The sequence below is a fragment of the Corythoichthys intestinalis genome, chromosome 13, assembly GCF_030265065.1.
Source record: "Corythoichthys intestinalis isolate RoL2023-P3 chromosome 13, ASM3026506v1, whole genome shotgun sequence".
In the NCBI taxonomy this organism is placed as follows: Eukaryota; Metazoa; Chordata; class Actinopteri; order Syngnathiformes; family Syngnathidae; genus Corythoichthys; species Corythoichthys intestinalis.
In genome coordinates, this window is record NC_080407.1 from 5,751,362 (window position 1) to 5,768,878 (window position 17,517).

Sequence of the window (17,517 nt, forward strand, 5' to 3'; positions counted from 1 at the left end):
ATCCCGCACGTCAGTCAGCATCAATAAATATGGGCAAATATTTAAACAGATTTCTCCATGATTATAGCCTTTGTGACCTGCTGGATGGGATGCCCGCCACTTGAAACAACCACACGTGTCAAGCCTCACCTCGGCCGTCCAACTTCTACAAAGTTAGCACAGCACTTGACATTGATGCCAGCGCTCGTTGGACGAGATGCCACGTCCAAGTAAAATAGTGGCTAATGCGCCTGGACAGACTATTGGGCCAAAGTGTCCAGTGCTGAGGACAGATGAAGCGGTAAATTAGGCATAACTGCTACTTCAGCTGGGAAGAATTGGGGACGACGATGGAAAACGTACCGACCATTCTGTCACCTTTAACTCGACGGCTGCCACTGATGCAGATAGACCAGTGGTTCCCGAAACGGTCCTCAAGGACCCCTGTGCGTGCTGGTTTTTGTCCCTACCGATCGAGCACAGACCGTTTAACCAATGAGGTTTCTGCTAAAACAAGCAGCACCTGACTACAAACAACTGATTACCAGTGTTGGGAATAACGCCGTTATAAATAACGCCGTTACATAACGGCGTTATTTTTTTTTTTCAGTAACGGGATAATCTAACTATTTATTTTTTCCGCCGTTACAACACCGTTACCGTTACTGACAGTCAAAAGCAGTGCGTTACTTACTGTTTTCCGAAATTTCCGGGTTCGCTTGGCTTTCTTCCTTTGCCACTTTTCCGGAGTGTTGGCTCCCCACTCGTTTGTCACGGTAAGCGATTTTCATTGTTAAGGAACAGTTTGTTGTGCTGTAACGGTAACGTGGGGATTCTGCCGATCGATCGGGTCCGATCACGTCATTTTCAAAGTATCGGAATCGGCAAAAAAAATATCGGCCATGCCTTTTTTAAATATATATATATATACTTTTTTTAATTAAATCGTTTTCTAATTGTATTTAACGTTACAGACATAATATGTTACACTCATCCAGAGTCTTTAGTTTAGGCTTAAGGTAGGGTTATCAAATTTATCCCGATAACGGTGGTAAATAATTTTTTAAAAAATGTATCACGTTAAAATATTTAACGCAATTAATGCATGCGCTGCACGACCCACTCACGCATTGTCGCGCTCAATCTGTAATGGCGCCGTTTTACCTAAAGAGAGATAAAAGGCAGCGTAAAATGAGTAGAGTGAATTTTGGCAGCCTTTGGAACCTTTTTGTAATTGGCTAATGCCTTACAATCCCTCGCCCTATGATTAGAAATATCATGGGAAGCAAACTGGGGAAGCAAGGTAGAAATGGATCTTTTTCTTCACACCTTATGTTATTTCCCAACACAGAGAAGATATATCAATTGGTAGCACTACGCAGTCATGTTTCCACTTCCCATCATGCATTTGGGCAGGGCTACAGTATCATTTGCTGAAAGCTCAACAAATACACTAGATGGCAATATTTAGTCACAATATACAAAGTCACATTTATCCTTTAAGAATTACAAGTCTTTCTATCCGTGGATCCCCCTCACAGAAAGAATGTTAATAATGTAAATGCCATCTTGAGGATTTATTGTCATAATAAACAAATACATTACTTATGTACTGTATGTTGAATGTATAAATTCGTCTGAGTTTTATTCATTTTTTTCTTCATGCATTGCCAAAATGTATATGATCGGGAAAAATTATCGGGAATGATTGGATTGAATTGAATCGGGAGCAAAAAAAAAAAAAAAGCAATCGGAACGGGAAATATCGGGATCGGCAGATACTCAAACTAAAACGGGATCGGATCGGGAGCAAAAAAAACATGATCGGAACAACCCTAGGTATAACACTCATTGGCTGCCACTGACAGTGATAGATGTCGAAGAGGGAGGAAAGGAAAAATCTTTAAATTAGTCCTCTGGACTCCTCAACTAATACTTAACACTACCCATTAACCAAGATTCCAGTCATTGATCACACAATCAGTACTTGTGCAATAATCCTCTTCCAAGGGTTAAAACACGCCTTCACAGTAGGTGTGTGACCGCCGCCAGCTTTCCCCAGATATCCGTCAACGTGTGGAAGTTTGTGGGTTGTGAGAACGGACCTTTTGACCCTCTCTTTCTCTCTCTGGAGTGTACCTTGGAAAAGATTTATAGGATTGACCGGAAGATAGAATAGGAGTCTCACGAGCGGCAGCGCGAGTGGTTGCCAGGTAAAGTCGAACAACCTGATGAAGGACAGAGCGTAGGTGTGACCCGACACTTCACTCAATTGATAGTCATTCTATCTTGGATGGTATTGGGCACAATGCAGAGAAAACTGGAAGCATGTGTCAGTATTCAATCAAAGAGTCCAGAAGAGGCATTTCATTTTTCCCACAGTTCAAATACTCACAGTGCATCTCCCTCTTTCCAACTCCTCCTCTTCTTAGTCTGGCCTATTGTGTAACCCTAACACTATATTGCTGCCTGTGCCAAAGGATTCTTAGCCCCTTGACGCTGTAACTCAAAGCCTCCCACCAAAGACTAATGGACCTTGTCAAGCTCACGGAAATGAATATCAGCCAGCCTCAACTCAGGAAAAGTGAGGGGAAGAAGAGGCAACAATTCTATAAATCTACTCGCACATGCCCTACTTATGAATAGATGGTGAAATCAATGGGATGGAGCTATTTTAATCAAATGTTGGAAAAAATGTGATGGTAGAGGGGCGCTCGAGCAAGTTTATGGAGCGGCAAATCGTGAGAAGGGGTATTTGGATTCCCTGGGCTCCGCTGCGCTACCTTGGCAGCTTAGATGTGGAAGCCATTAAGAAAAGTTTATTGAAGAAACTGGCCTTTTTTGCATCTAGTTTGTTCATTCCTTCCATACATCAATGATATCAAGTTGCAGGGAACTCCCAAATGAATCACCTGGTCCAGACTCCGTCCAACTCCCAATCCCGCAGGAGAATCTTGGCACGATTTTAGGACTCCACCCTCAGCTCACTTCCTTTCTTTCTGCTCTCATGCACTTAACGCTTTGACTACAATTGTAACCTGCAGAGAAATATTTCAGAAACTCACGCCACTGCCACCACAATTCGGATTCCTCGCACTTTTCCTTCCCAGCCCTCCCGATTTCCTTCCGCCGCGCTTACTTTGACTGTTCGCCGCCACCAGGCAAAAAGAAGGTAGCCAGATGCTAAGGGCGATTACAGCTTTAAACCTGAATGAGGTGCCTGCATCTGCTTCCAATCCGGTGGCGAGTTAACTCCTACCAAGGCAGAAGGACTAAATGATTAAAGAAACAGCTTTCGTGCAACTACTTTCTCTAAGCTCTCTTCTTCTGAGAGCACTCCAGGCTTTCTTCAGGAATTGAGGAACCTGTTGTCTTTGGTGGGGACAGAAGAACAAACAGTGAAGGTGGGGATGTACCCAGAATCCTCCCTCGGTTCTTTAACCACACACGAGATGAGAAGATCCTGTGATCAACCAGTAGCAAATCCAGGTTAAAACGTGAACCTGAACAGTTTAAAAGGTGCAAGAAATGACTTGATATATGGATTAGAAGATGTTTCCACGATGGTTAGTTTTGAAATCAAATCCAGTGTATTGACTCACTATCAAACAAAACCAGAAACAGATGTCTAACATACCCCGGCAGATCGAAAGGCTTCAGATTTCAGTGTACTTCTTGAAAATGCCTGCAATGGGAAGTTGCACTAACATGATACAAAGACCTCTTTGGATTCATCTGTGGTCAGCTGACTTGAATCTGATAGAATATTGGTAAGAGGCCAGTCAGCATGTGAATCCTGCTAGATACAAGGCGACTCTTGTTGTTCAATTCTACGTGTTTTCGTGTTATCTAACTTTATTAACCTTGCTTTGCTCATCTCAAAGTTTCAAGACCAACCTCAAAGACTGACATTCTAACAGAGAGAGTCAATTCATCTCTCCGTCAGCATTGATACTCCGCTTAGTATGCCAGAAATATTTTACAAGACAGCGAGGAGATTTAGAGGCATAAAAGATTCGCAGACTTCTGTGAGGTATGAACGTGGGTGGATGTCTGGAATGGTGCAAAGCCTTCGAGTGACAAGGCCAACAGGTTGAACGAGAAAATGAAGGAGGCTCCAGAATACCTCACGGGAAACGTGGACAAAATATGTGGTTGTTAAAATTTTAAATGTGTGCTTTTATGTGGCAATAACAACAACATCAGCCAGTAAATAAAGCCAAATTCCAACTGTGTGTATGTGTTTGTGTGTCTCTTTTAGACCAGCAAAGATGTGAACACGGAACATGACTTGTATTGCCCTCATTTATTATCATGGTGTGATAAAACAAAATATGGTACACACTATATTTATGCTTGGAAACTGTCATGTGGTTCAACTTCCCCTCCAGATTAATGCTTGCATCCCAGTTCAATAGACTAAACTGACAATGTTCCACTCACAAACTTACAACCCTTAACCACACTCTGGGACACTATTTAAACCACCCAGGAAGAACTCGGGCCAAGATCCATGCGACTTCTTCTGATCTCAGACAGCAGCGTTAATTCGAACTGTGACTGGAAAGCCATTTACTTGGCAAAAACAATTTCATACTGGAGCGATGACTAACTGTAATAAGAGGTCAACCTATGGGACACCATAATTACATAGTCATCGAGGTCACCCTTAAACATCTGTCAACATTTATTGGAATTCATCACACAAGTGTCTTTTCTATCATAATATAATGCTATATACAGTATATATCATAAATATCACAGTTAAAAGAGACAAAAAAAGGGTTGTGTTTGGGTCAGTGTACAAATTCACTGCCAAATCAGGGTGTGGCAAGAAATCAACACTCGCAGTCCGCTTTACATCCAAGCACATGTATGCTAGTGGGGCTTTGTGTTCTATTTATTGGCTAGAAACTCATGATAGTTAAACCCTTAAACCAGGGGTGCCCAAACTCCAGCCCGCGGGCCGCCTCCACATTTGGTCCAGCCCCCTGAACATTTTTTTTTTTCAACAATAGTGTTATTTATTTCCTAGCTTTTTTTCTGTGAAGAACCCAGAGAGGGTTATTTGGTTATTATCTATTTAATTAACAGTAGGGTTGTTCCGATCATGTTTTTTTTGCTCCCGATCCGATCCCGATCGTTTTAGTTTGAGTATCTGCCGATCCCGATATTTCCCGATCCGACAGCTTTTTTTTGCTCCCGATTCAATTCCAATCATTCCCGATAATTCTTCCCGATCATATACATTTTGGCAATGCATTAAGAAAAAAATGAATAAAACTCGGACGAATATATACATTCAACATACAGTACATGAGTACTGTATTTGTTTATTATGACAATAAATCCTCAAGATGGCATTTACATTATTAACATTCTTTCTGTGAGAGGGATCCACGGATAGAAAGACTTGTGACTTTGTATATTGTGACTAAATATTGCCATCTAGTGTATTTTTTTAGCTTTCAGTAAATGATACTGCAGCCATTCAACCCAAATGCATGATGGGAAGTGGAACCATGACCGTGCGTAGTGCTACCAATTTATATATCTTCTCTGCATTTAGAAATAACTTGAGGTGTTAAGAAAAAGATCATTTGCTAGCTTGCTTCCCCACATTGCTTCCCTTGGTATTTCCAATCACAGGGATAGGGATTGTAAGGCTTTAGCCTATTAAAAAAAGGCTCCAAAGGCTGCCAAAATTCACTCTACTCATTTTACGCTGCCTTTTAGCGCTCTATATAGGTAAAACGGCACCATTACAGATTGAGCATGACAATCCGTGAGTGGGTCGTGCAACGCATGCATGAAGTGCGTTAAATATTTAAATGTGATACATTTTTTAAAATGTAATTACCCCCGTTCTCGGGATAAATTCGACAACCCTACCTTAAGCCTAAACTAAATACTCTGGATGAGTGTAACATATTATGTCTGTAACGTTAAATACAATTAGAAACCAATTTAATTTTTAAAAAAAATATATACAGTATATATTAAAAAAAGGCATGTCCGATTTTTTTTGCCGAATCCGATACTTTGAAAATTACATGATAGGACCCGATCGATCGGCATCCCGACATCTCTAATTAATAGTGTTATCATGTGATATGATATGATATTATATTATATTTTGGGCTGTCAAACGAACAGAACAAATTTTTAATCTAGTGAATCACAGCTTAAAAATTAATTAATCGTAATTCATCACAATTCAAACCATCTATAAGATATGCCATATTTTTCTGTAAATTATTGTTGGAATGGAAAGATAGGACACGAGACATAAGTGCTGTATACGTTTATCATAACAATAAATCGACAAGATAGCATTACCATTATTAACATTCTGTTAAAGCGATCCACGGAGAGAAAGACTTGTAGTTCTTAAAAGATAAATGTTAGTACAAGTTATAGAAATGTTATATTAAAACCCCTCTTAAAGGGGATGTAGCGCCCTGGGAAAATTTTGATATTCCATCATTTATCCATAAACGCATGCCTTTTGTATTCATATCATGCCACTTCGTGTAATTACACACAAGAAAATGAGAGAAATTTGGCTCGATTGTCAAGCTAAAACGACCGGCGCCCGAGATCTGGCAGATTGTGTGCGTGACGTCACGTCAAGTGAAGAGAGTGCCACCGGCCACTAGGGGGGCAGCGCCTGTCTGCATCAATATAATTCCTTCTAGTGTGGGGAGAATTAGGGGTGTTTTGAGCTGTTTATGCTGATGCATTGTGTTCGTCCTGCACATATTCCAGGTTCCCTCATGAAGAAACACCGCTCGTTGTCAATAAAAGAGAATTCAGAGTTGGCAGTGAGGGCTGTTTCTTCAACAAGAAAAAGGCTCAGTGCTTTAATACTGAATGGCGGCGATGATGGCAGTCAATTTCGTTTCTAGTTTCAGCGACGAATCCGACGTAGAAGGACGTAACGAATGTTCATCTAATGGTGACGAGGAGAGTTGCAAAGCTTTAATCGGTGTTATAGGTGACCAATTTGAGCCCAAACGAACGCCAATGCAGCGTAATGAAACGGTCATTGAGGGGAGCAATGACACTGATGAAACATCGGCAGCAGATCGTGTGGGAAACACCAATGATTTGTTTAGCATTTCTTTTTGTGAAGCTGATACACCGTGACTGCAAAATAAAGGAATGCATAGAATAATTATAATTTATTGCGCTATCATAGCTTTTCGCTCTGCCAACAGACACAAATATGAACGGGATCAGAGGATTTGTTCTATATATTTTACGAACGATCATTTATACATGTGTCGAGTCCTGTATCCAAAGGCGTGACATTTTTTTTTATTAATTATAAAAGAGTACTCACTCTGGCCATTTCAAGCTTGGCTGCTCCCTTCTTTGCGTAGCTTTAGCCTCCTTTAGCAGTCATCGTCTCTCTCTTGATATCTCGGGACATTTAGGTGGCTGTGCATCTATGGTCGGCACCGCATCTCCTTTGAGCAGCAATCTTTTAGCAAAACCCGATTTCTCTTGTCCATAGTTCGAGAAGCTTTCAGTTGGAAAATGCGCACCACAGAAAAGCGTGCCGGAGGCTGTGTCTAGAAAATTAGCCCTCTTTGCACGGACGAACTTTACCCATTTTCTGTGTAGTCCAGCTTTTTTTTTCGCGTTCAGGAACTCATGGATACTATATTCCGATAAACAACTATTTGTACACCACATAGCACAGCAGTTTTGAACCATTGTTGTGATGTTTTGGTCAAACAAACCCCAACGCTACTCTCTCGTCGTTAAAAAACAATGGCACCTAGCTCCGCCTCGACTTTCAATCACTTGTCGTGACGTCGCCGCCCCATTCGGCTGTTTCCGGAACACTTTCGGTAGTGTTCGTCATTTTCGATCTATTTTCGATAATTGCTCATTAATGTGATTGATTTTTTTGTTAACTTTATCAATATTTGTTATCTTGGCGCATAACGGTTCTATTGATGTCTCACACCCCCTTTGCCGAAACATCCCCTTTAATGTTTTCTTTTTAATAAAATTTGTAAAATTTTCAAACAAAAAATAAACTAGTAGCTCGCCATTGTTGATGTCAATAGTTACACAATGCTCATGGTGCTGAAACCCATAAAATCAGTCGTACCCAAGCGCCAGCAGAGGGCGACAAAACACCAAAAAACACAAGTAACAAATGGACATGACACTGTGGTGTCATTTTAATCTGTTTGAGCGTGGCATGTGTGTTAAATGCGTCAAATATTTTAACGTGATTAATTAAAAAAATTAATAACCGCCCGTTGAAGCGATAATTTTGACAGCCCTATACAGTATATTATATTATATTATATTTAGGGGTGTCAAACGATTAAAATTTTTAATCGAGTTAATTACAGCTCAAAAATTAATTAAGCGTAATTAATCGCAATTAATCGCAATTCAAACCATCTATAAAATATGCCATATTTTTCTGTAAATTATTGTTGGAATGGAAAGATAAGACCGAGATGGATATATACATTTAACATACGGTACATAAGTACTGTATTTCTTTATGATAACAATAAATCAACAAGATGGCATTACCATTATTAACATTCTGTTAAAGCGATCCATGGATAGAAAGACTTGGTCTTAAAAGATAAATAAAAATAATAAATAAAATATATAAATAAATAAAATATATAAATATTTATAAAAATATATAGAAAATAAATAAAAGATAATAACTAGTACAAGTTATAGAAATTTTATATTAAAACCCCTCTTCATGTTTTCGTTTTAATAACATTGGTAAAATTTTCAATCAAAAAATAAACTAGTAGCCCGCCATTGTTGATGTCAATAATTACTTACACAATGCTCATGGATGCTGAAGCCTATAAAATCAGTCGCACCCAAGCGCCAGCAGAGGGCGGCAAAACTCCGAAAAAAACACAAGTACACCTTTCACTTTGCTGTCCTTTTAATATGTTTGAGCGGGGCATTTGTGTGTTAATTGCGTCAAATATTTTAACAGGATTAATTAAAAAAATTAATTACCGCTCGTTAACACGTTAATTTTGACAGCCCTAATTATATTATATTATATTATAATTATTATTTTTATTTTATTTACTTTTATTCCGTGAAGAATTCAGAAAGGGTTATTTGATTGTGACTTTCTGAAAAACAATACATTTTTACATTTAGGCACTCCTGCAATCGTCACACTTTCTCTGTTACAAACTGACCCGGCCCCTCATCAGAAAGGGAAAAAGTTATGTGGCCCTCACAGGAAAGGTTTTGTGGACCCCTGTTTTAAACGTAACCAGAGGACCAGCAACAATGTGTTGCACAATGAAACTGCTGCAAACACCTGGAAGCTGCACTTGTAAACGTTTTACTGAGGAATGGAGCTGTGGATTCGATCAAATGGAAGAAAGCAATCTTCCCGAAGCTTTTGCACCATTAAAAGTGAGATATCTGGAGCGGAACGGTGGCTAAGAATCAACATTAATTCATTTAGGAAGGACGTTCTTTGAAAGCAAGCACTTAGTCACTTTTGTTGTCGTTTCTCTTAATTGCTTTGTGGCGAACATTATTCAATTTTCCCTTCACTTTTTATGAGCAGAAGCATATTTAGTGCTTTCATGAGAGGAACTGGTTGCCTCTAAATGAATGTTTTCTCAAAGCGGGAAACCCCGTTCGACGTGCGAAAGGAACGCGGCAATTGTGTCGATGGCGAGTGACCTACTACTGCTGCGGTGTGTAAAGCAGTGAGTCAATACCGCAGCCTGATTCAAAACATCAGCGGCCATTCTCCACGCATACCTACAAACCACACAATCGCGCACACACGCACTGGCTATGTAAGCATGTGTTATGGCACGCTTCACGGCTCTACACAATGAGCCGATAGATTAGAAACAGGATAAACCGGAGAGGGCAACGACAGGAAAAGGTGAGTGGTTTACTCAACAGAAAGCAGTTGACAGCTGGACTGACAGAACTAGGCCAGGTGTGTGTTTAACCTCTTCTGTGAAGCGTCGGAACTGGATCACAAAGGAAACAGATTGACAGTAAAACAAAGTAAGAGCGCGGAAATATATGACGAATAGAGTTTGGTGGCAGGTAAAGGTCAAAAGGAAAATATCAGGGAGTGGAAGAAAGTTAGGCTCAAGTTTGCTGAGAGCAAAAAGAAAAAGGAATGCTGGCAATAGCAGCAGAAAGACTGTGACAGGAGACAGAGTGGAAAAAAGTGGTGGTGTGACAGAAGTGAAAAGAAGGGATTGAGAAAGGAATGGAGATAATGCTAGGAAAACATGGAAGACAAAGTGTTGATAGACTGGAGGAAATCTCCGTTCAATTGCTGATACAGTGGGGCAAATAAGAATTTAGTCAACCACTAATTGTAGGGCTGCAGCTATCGAATATTTTAGTAATCGAGTAATCGACTGAAAATGCTATCGATTAATCGAGTAATCGGATAAAACAAATATATTTTTAGGTGAAGAGCAATTATACATGAGAAAACAAAACATTTCATCTAGTCTTGAACCATTTTCAGTCAATCAATGTCTTTATTTTCTATGTATATTGTTGAAAACAGCCAACAATTGCATCTCAGATGTAACTAGAATAAAAAAAAGACTAATTCACTGCTTTCACTCAAAAAACCTTTATATCTTATTAAAAAAAAGAAAAAAGAAATATATATATACATATGTATACCTAAAAATGCCGTTACGCTTGATAACACACATCACTTGAAAGTTAGGATTTTTTCCCACGTGTTTCAATTGAATTTCTATTTGTTTCAAGCCATTTTTAAGTTCTAGTTAAGTTTTAAGTTAGTCTAAACTGTAAGTCTTGATAGGATTTTGAGTTTTTGCAGTGTTCAAAATAAATGTATGATACAGGCTGTATTGGAGCACATTAGGGACCAGTGCTTCTTGGTGTTTTATCCAGCAATGACTCCTGAGCTAAAATTGATCGTTACCATTATTGAGTTTTTATTTTACACCCTCATCACTCCACAACGCTATGTTATGTTAAAGCCTGCATGTAAGACACGTTAGCCACGCATCGACAGTGGTCATAATTAATAGAAACCTAGCCCTCCGCAGGGCTAACGTAACGTGAGCTAGTGACAGTAACGTTAATCTTATTTATTAGCGCTTAGCGCTCTTCATCAGAGCTTAGCGCTCTACTGCTTTAAGAAGGCGGCTGTTTACTAATGCTGCCCAGTCTGTCATTTCGCATCTAGTTCAACTTACATGTGATCTCTATGAGACTCATCAGACGCCACCTGCTATCAAAGTAGCATCGTGCGGGCTAGTATTTAGCAACGTCGGCGTCATTTGTAGCGGCTGTCGGTTCTGGTAGAGGTTTACCCATGTTGACAATTACAGGCCTCTAATATTTCCAAGTGAGAGAACTTGCACAATTAGTGGTTGACTAAATACTTATGTGCCCCACTGTATGTACAGCACTAGGTGGGAATCATCTAAAACCACTCTGTCAAACACCTTGACTGCGAATATGACAAAGTACCAGGCCAGCGGGAGCTTCCCCCTTGTTTTAATCTCATGTTATTTATTGAAATATGTAGCCTGGGGCCACGCACGGCAAGGTGGTGCGAGCCAGCTTCTCTCGGTGGCCTTAATGAAGCCTCTTTTAACCACATCAATCGCCCTGGTTACAAAAGTGCACCGTCAAGGAATTTTCTCTAGAAATGTGAACTTTATGTCTTTTTTTCATCTGAATATGTCTACAGGGAAGGTATTTTTAACCGGTGCGGCTACACTGTAAACAACACTGTGTTCTCGTTCCAAGATTTAAACACTGTGGTCTCCAAACGCAGCATGGAAATCAAACCAGCACTGGAAAGGATAACATTTTTGTTTGATATTTTCCACTTTTTAACCCGAGGGTCGGGAAAAATACTCATACGTGTGGCCACGGACTCCCTGATTGGCCGAACTGAGAGCTCGCTCTCATCTTACCGGTTAGCTCAAAGTGCGACGTAGCGACGTTTGCTACTCTTCTGTGATTTGTGTTCCAGATACGGCTTCCAACATAGACCACCCATGACATATTAAGTTCCCATCCTGCCCACCCCTCCTTCTGCTGGAGCTAGCTGGCCCCCTCTGGCTGCCTCTGTTATTTCAGCAGTGTCAGAACCACTAAAACAGAAGGAAGGGGGGTTGCTGGATCCGACTGAGCCAGAGGAGACAGTATGCTTTGAATGTTGGCAAAGTGGATTCAATAAATCTATTAGTTTTATTTTTAAACAATATTATGCCGTCAGTCATATCAACTACTGTTAAATGACTTCACACTAACCATATGTATAAATTAAATACTTCAATACTCATAGGCATGTGCATACAGTTAAAAGTGTTCCAATGGGGCTAATAAATACACATTTGGATGGATAGAATGCATTTTCAAGACGTTGCTTAAACAAACACTTGATTTGGCTTTGGGTTTTAGATTTATGATTTGGTCTATATGAACATCTAATTGCCTGCTTGCAGAGAGTAAACGTGACAAAATCATGGAGTCTCTGCAGAATACATACAGTTGTGGGTCTGGTTTATAATTTACCATGTATGCATGTCATATTCCACAAGGATTGAACAGTGTGTGAAGGCTACTGAAGAAGTCAAAAAAAGCCCTTGGGGACTGTATGTTCTCTACTTAGTCAAATTTATAATATTGCCTGCCTTCTAACCACTATCATTTTCAAAAATGATACAGCACACTTTAACTATACTCTCCGCCCTTGGGAGCAGACGAGATAACCAACAGGAAGTTTTCAAGTGAGTGGGTGAGCGCATCTGGCACTTGCACTTCCGAACATACTTTTTCTACTTATGCTCGCGAGCAACCTTCCAGGAGAACATCCAATGTCGAATGGAAATAGCAACTTTTGGCTTATGTATGAAGACGCTCTTAGAGGTAAAGGTTATACACAGTTGAAAAGACTGTTAGAAAAGAGTCCGGCTTCATTAAATACCGGTATTAAGTCTGACAGCTATAAACCCTTGATGCACGAGATCATCCCCTATCAAGGGGGTGGCACTGACACTCCATTAAAGCCCAGTCAACTCAGATACGCTCTTCATTCCGACTCGTCATCGCAAAGCGCCACAGGCCAGAGACTAATTTGAGCTGTCAGAGTGAGAATACAACAGGAGGAGCCTACGTCGACCGTTGTTCTCATCTTCTTCACAGAGCGGTCTTTGACAGGCTAAAATCATACTAGGATTAAACAGAAGATGGCTACAGGTGTGAAGAGGCATCAAACTGTCCCAAAAATTTGAACAGTTCTATTACCGTTGAAATAATTTTGGGGCTGTAGACCATTAAATCAGGAAGTAAACAGAAAAGTTGCTTTCTGCGCCTCTATCGCCAGCATTTAATAAACTTCCACCTGAAGACACCTGTCAAACTCAAAGATCGCTAACATTAGCTCACATTCAAACGGTGCCAAAACTTGACAGTTTAATTGCATTCCTATTATACGAGCTGATAAGCACCCTGTAGTTAGTTCAGGTGCGCTTCCTCCTGAAGCAAACATTGGAGAGTGACATTCCAAAAACCTTTGTTTTCCTCTCTAAGTCTCTTTACAGTATCTGTGAAATAAGTGAGCACAATTTGGAGATCAATTCCGCCTGAAAGCACATCTTAAAACCACCTCTTTGGATTCTTGACAGGCAAGAATTCGTCATCAATAGTTTTGCTTTTAGCCAATACTATACTGAATATTAGATTCAAAACACGGGCTGCAGAGTTAGAGTGGGGTAAATAAGTATTTAGTCAACCACTAATTGTGCAAGTTCTCCCAAAATATTAGAGAGGCCTGTAATTGTCAACATGGGTAAATCTCAACCATGAGAGACAGAATGTGGAAAAAAAAAACACATTGTTTGATTTTTAAAGAATTTATTTGCCAATCATGGTGGAAAATAATTATTTGGTCAATACCAAAAGTTCATCTCAATACTTTGTTATGTACCCCTTGTTGGCAATAACGGAGCTAAAACGTTTTCTGTAACTCTTCACAAGCTTTTCACACACGGTTGCTGGTATTTTGGCCCATTCCCCCATGCAGATCTCCTCTTGAGCACTGATGTTTTGGGGCTATTGTGGGAAACACACTTTCAACTCCCTCCTCACCCCGTGGCGTCAAAATGATAACAAGAACGGTGAGCAAAAATCCCAGAACCACACAGGGGGACCTAGTAACTGACCTACAGAGAGCTGGGACCACAGTAGCAAAGGCTACTATCAGTAACAGAATGCGCCACCAGGGACTCAAATCCTGCACTGCCAGATGTGTCCCCCTGCTGAAGAAAGTACACATCCGAGCCCGTCTAAGGTTCTCGCTAGAGAGCATTTGGATGATCCAGAAGAGGACTGGGAGAATGTGTTATGGTGAGATGAAACCAAAAAAGAACTTTTTGGTAGAAACACAGGTTCTCGTGTTTGGAGGAAAAAGAATACTGAATTGCATCATACCCACTGTGAAGCATGGGGGGGAAACATCATGCTTTGGGGCTGTTTTTCTGCAAAGGGACCAGGACGACTGATCTGTGTAAAGGAAAGAATGAATGGGGCCATGTATCGAGAAATTTTGAGTGAAAATCTCCTTCCATCAGCAAGGGCATTGGATATGAGATGTGGCTAGGTCTTTCAGCATGACAATGATCCCAAATACACAGCCAGGGCAACAAAGGGGTGGCTTCGTAAGAAGCATTTCAAGGTCCTGGAGTGGCCTAGCCCGTCTCCAAATCTCAACCCTACAGAAAATCTGTGGAGGGAGTTGAAATTCCGTGTTGCCCAACGACAGTCCCAAAACATCACTGCTCTAGAGGAGATCTGCATGGAGGAATGGGTCAAAATACCAGCAACAGTGTGTGAAAAGCTTGTAAAGAATTACAGAAAAGGTTTGGGCTCCGTTATTGCCAACAAAGGGTACATAACAAAGTATTGAGACGAACTTTTGGTATTGACCAAATACTTATTTTCCACCATGATTTGCAAATAAATTCTTTAAAAATCAAACAATGTGATTTTCTGTTTTTTTTTCACATTCTGTCTCTCATGGTTGAGGTTTACCCATGTTGACAATTACCGGCCTCTCTAATATTTTCAAGTGGGAGAACTTGCACAATTAGTGGTTGACTAAATACTTACTTGCCCCACTGTATGTTGCTTCTCAGCGACATAATGATGAAAGACTACCCTTTTCTTGCCATGCCCCAATTTACACCGCCTCAGATTTGGTCACTGCCATGCTGTGAGGATTTAGAAGCGCACTAACCCACGCTTTGATGTCTCTTGCCCTCGTTTCCTCCCGGTCAGGAGGACTCTCTGCTGCTTTGTTCCCTACCGGATGCCTTAAAAGTATGAAAAGAAGAAAAGAACGGACAGGCCAGCCAGACTGGGAATGTTTCGGTGCGCGCTCTGACAGCTCGTGACGAGGTGCTGCTGAAATCACTTGGCGCGGTTTTTTGAAAAGTGGCCACGCCTCTTTTGTGGGAGCCTGAGAAAGCAAACCTAGGATCTGCGCAACAGGGAAAACTCTGAGTCTATTGCACCACTTTTGAGTAACTTGAGAACAAGCTTTGGCGATGTCATTCAGTAGAATGGTTGCAGATTAGGCAGACTAAATAGCTCATTCTCTTGGCTGCGTTCCTAATGGTCTTGACTAAATGCATCACCTATTTCTTTCAAATGACACATATACCGAAACACATTAGAATGAGGTAATCCTTTGCTCGTCCGGGCAAACAGAATCAATGAGTCATCCCCGTGCCTGAACTACACATGCACCTGCTCAATCCAATATGGTCTTCATCGGACAGTTTGAACCAACCTTGCAGATCCTGCTCTCCTCAGTTGCCGCCTTGGACTTTGCATCAGGTGTTCTGGAAGACTGGTACTCAGACTTGACTGACAGCTGGCAAGAGAGCGCGGGGACCCCTTCGCTAGCCTTCAGTTCCTGCTGCCGGGCCATGTAGCCGTGGGAGGCGGCGGCAGCCCGGATCGCGCTTGGGATGGGGAGTGCAGTGTGCACCGGCTTCACCGTGGAGGGTTGCCTGAGCTTGGAGGCGACGCCAACTACCGGCATGGTATATACTGGCCTCCGTTTGCAAAAACAATGAAAAAAGAAACCACCACTGTGGATGGTTTGGATTGATTAAAAAAGAAAAAAAAATAGAAATGTTTAAAAGAAAAAAAAAAAAAGAAAAAAAAAAAAAAAGCAGCTGCCTCTCAGAGTGAGAGGAAAGCAACTGCGCTCACTCTGTAGCCCAGAGCGAGCAGGACATACAGAAACTGAGAAGGCTACTCCTTCTTCCTTCAATTCACTCCCTCCACGTTCTCCTCCCACAAGCAACTCTCATCCCTCCCCTTCTCTCCCTCCCTCACTCACTCACCCTGTCAGCAGCACACCGCAAAGTCGGCCAGAGCAGTTCAAGGGGACACGAACTCCTCCGAGGGAGAATCAGCACTTGGCAAAACGGTGATTAAGAAGACCTCACAGAGCGTGTTTGCGTGTGTGTGTGTCTATTTGCGCCTGTGCTTTCCTCAACACAACTGGACATCACTCTGTGTCACTCACACTGGAAGTAGTCCAACTTTCAGCTCAGCTATATCTGGATCTGTCTCTCGTGTGCAGGGATCTAAATTAAGACTTGAAACAATAGAAAGTCATTGTCCATGTCCACGAGGGATACATTTCTAATTTCTGGTTACTAGCGGTGCAACGGTTTGCGGTTCAAAGCTGAACCGTTCGGTTCGCCCTGTACGGTTCAATACGCCTTTATGAACCGCGCCTTTTCGGTTTTGCAATTAATGTATTCCGAACGCTTGTGGAATGAATTGGTCGAGCTCTGTGTGCGACGTGAAGCACAGCTGTGGAGAAATTCCCGCCCCGCAAGTAAATGTCGGATCGCTGTCAAGCACCTGTGTAATAGAAGCTGAGTAACGCCCTCTCTCGCTTACGAGCGAAGTGAAAGTGAAACAAGAAAGAAAAATAGCTATGGCGAGCGGAGGAGTGGAGAGACCGAATTTTGAGGAAGCACCGGCTTCTTTCAAATCTGCGGTGTGGCAACATTTTGGTTTCCGCGTGGATTATAATGCGGAGGGAGAGAAAATATTGAAGAAAAAAAAAAATTGCAAGCATTGCTCAGCGCTTGTTCCCTATGATAATAGCAACACTTATAACATGACTCCAGCACCTCAGCCGGGATCACCCACAGATATCACTTTCTCAGAGCAGGACAACCCCGGAGATGACCAGTGTTGTTAATAACGGCGTTACAATATAACGGCGTTACTAACGGCGTTATTTTTTTCAGTAGTGGGTAATCTAATTAATTACTTTTCTCATATCGGCAACGCCGTTACCGTTACTGAGGACGGAAAGGCATGCGTTACTATATTGGTCGAAAAGTCTGAGGGAGACGGACTCACCGAGACGACAGAGCAGAGCAGGAGTAGGGAGGAGGCAAGAAAGTTGTGACGCCGAGCAAACGCGATGCTAGGTAGCTCCAATAATACATG

The 17,517-nt window shown here is 41.4% G+C and overlaps 1 protein-coding gene across 15 annotated transcripts in view; it reads right to left on the reverse strand.

The window, feature by feature from the left end:
* The window catches only part of nav3 (neuron navigator 3), a 241,299-nt gene that overhangs the window by 188,836 nt on the left and 34,946 nt on the right, over positions 1–17,517 (reverse strand). For 14 of the 15 annotated variants that reach the window (XM_057854382.1, XM_057854381.1, XM_057854383.1 and 11 more), the window contains exon 1: positions 15,827–16,201. The exons of the other annotated variant lie outside the window; for it this stretch is intronic. In XM_057854382.1, the coding sequence (XP_057710365.1) occupies positions 15,827–16,081 (255 nt within the window). In that variant the 5' untranslated portion in view covers positions 16,082–16,201. Of the gene's footprint in view, positions 1–15,826; positions 16,202–17,517 lie in introns of those variants that run through there. 15 annotated transcript variants of the gene reach the window in all.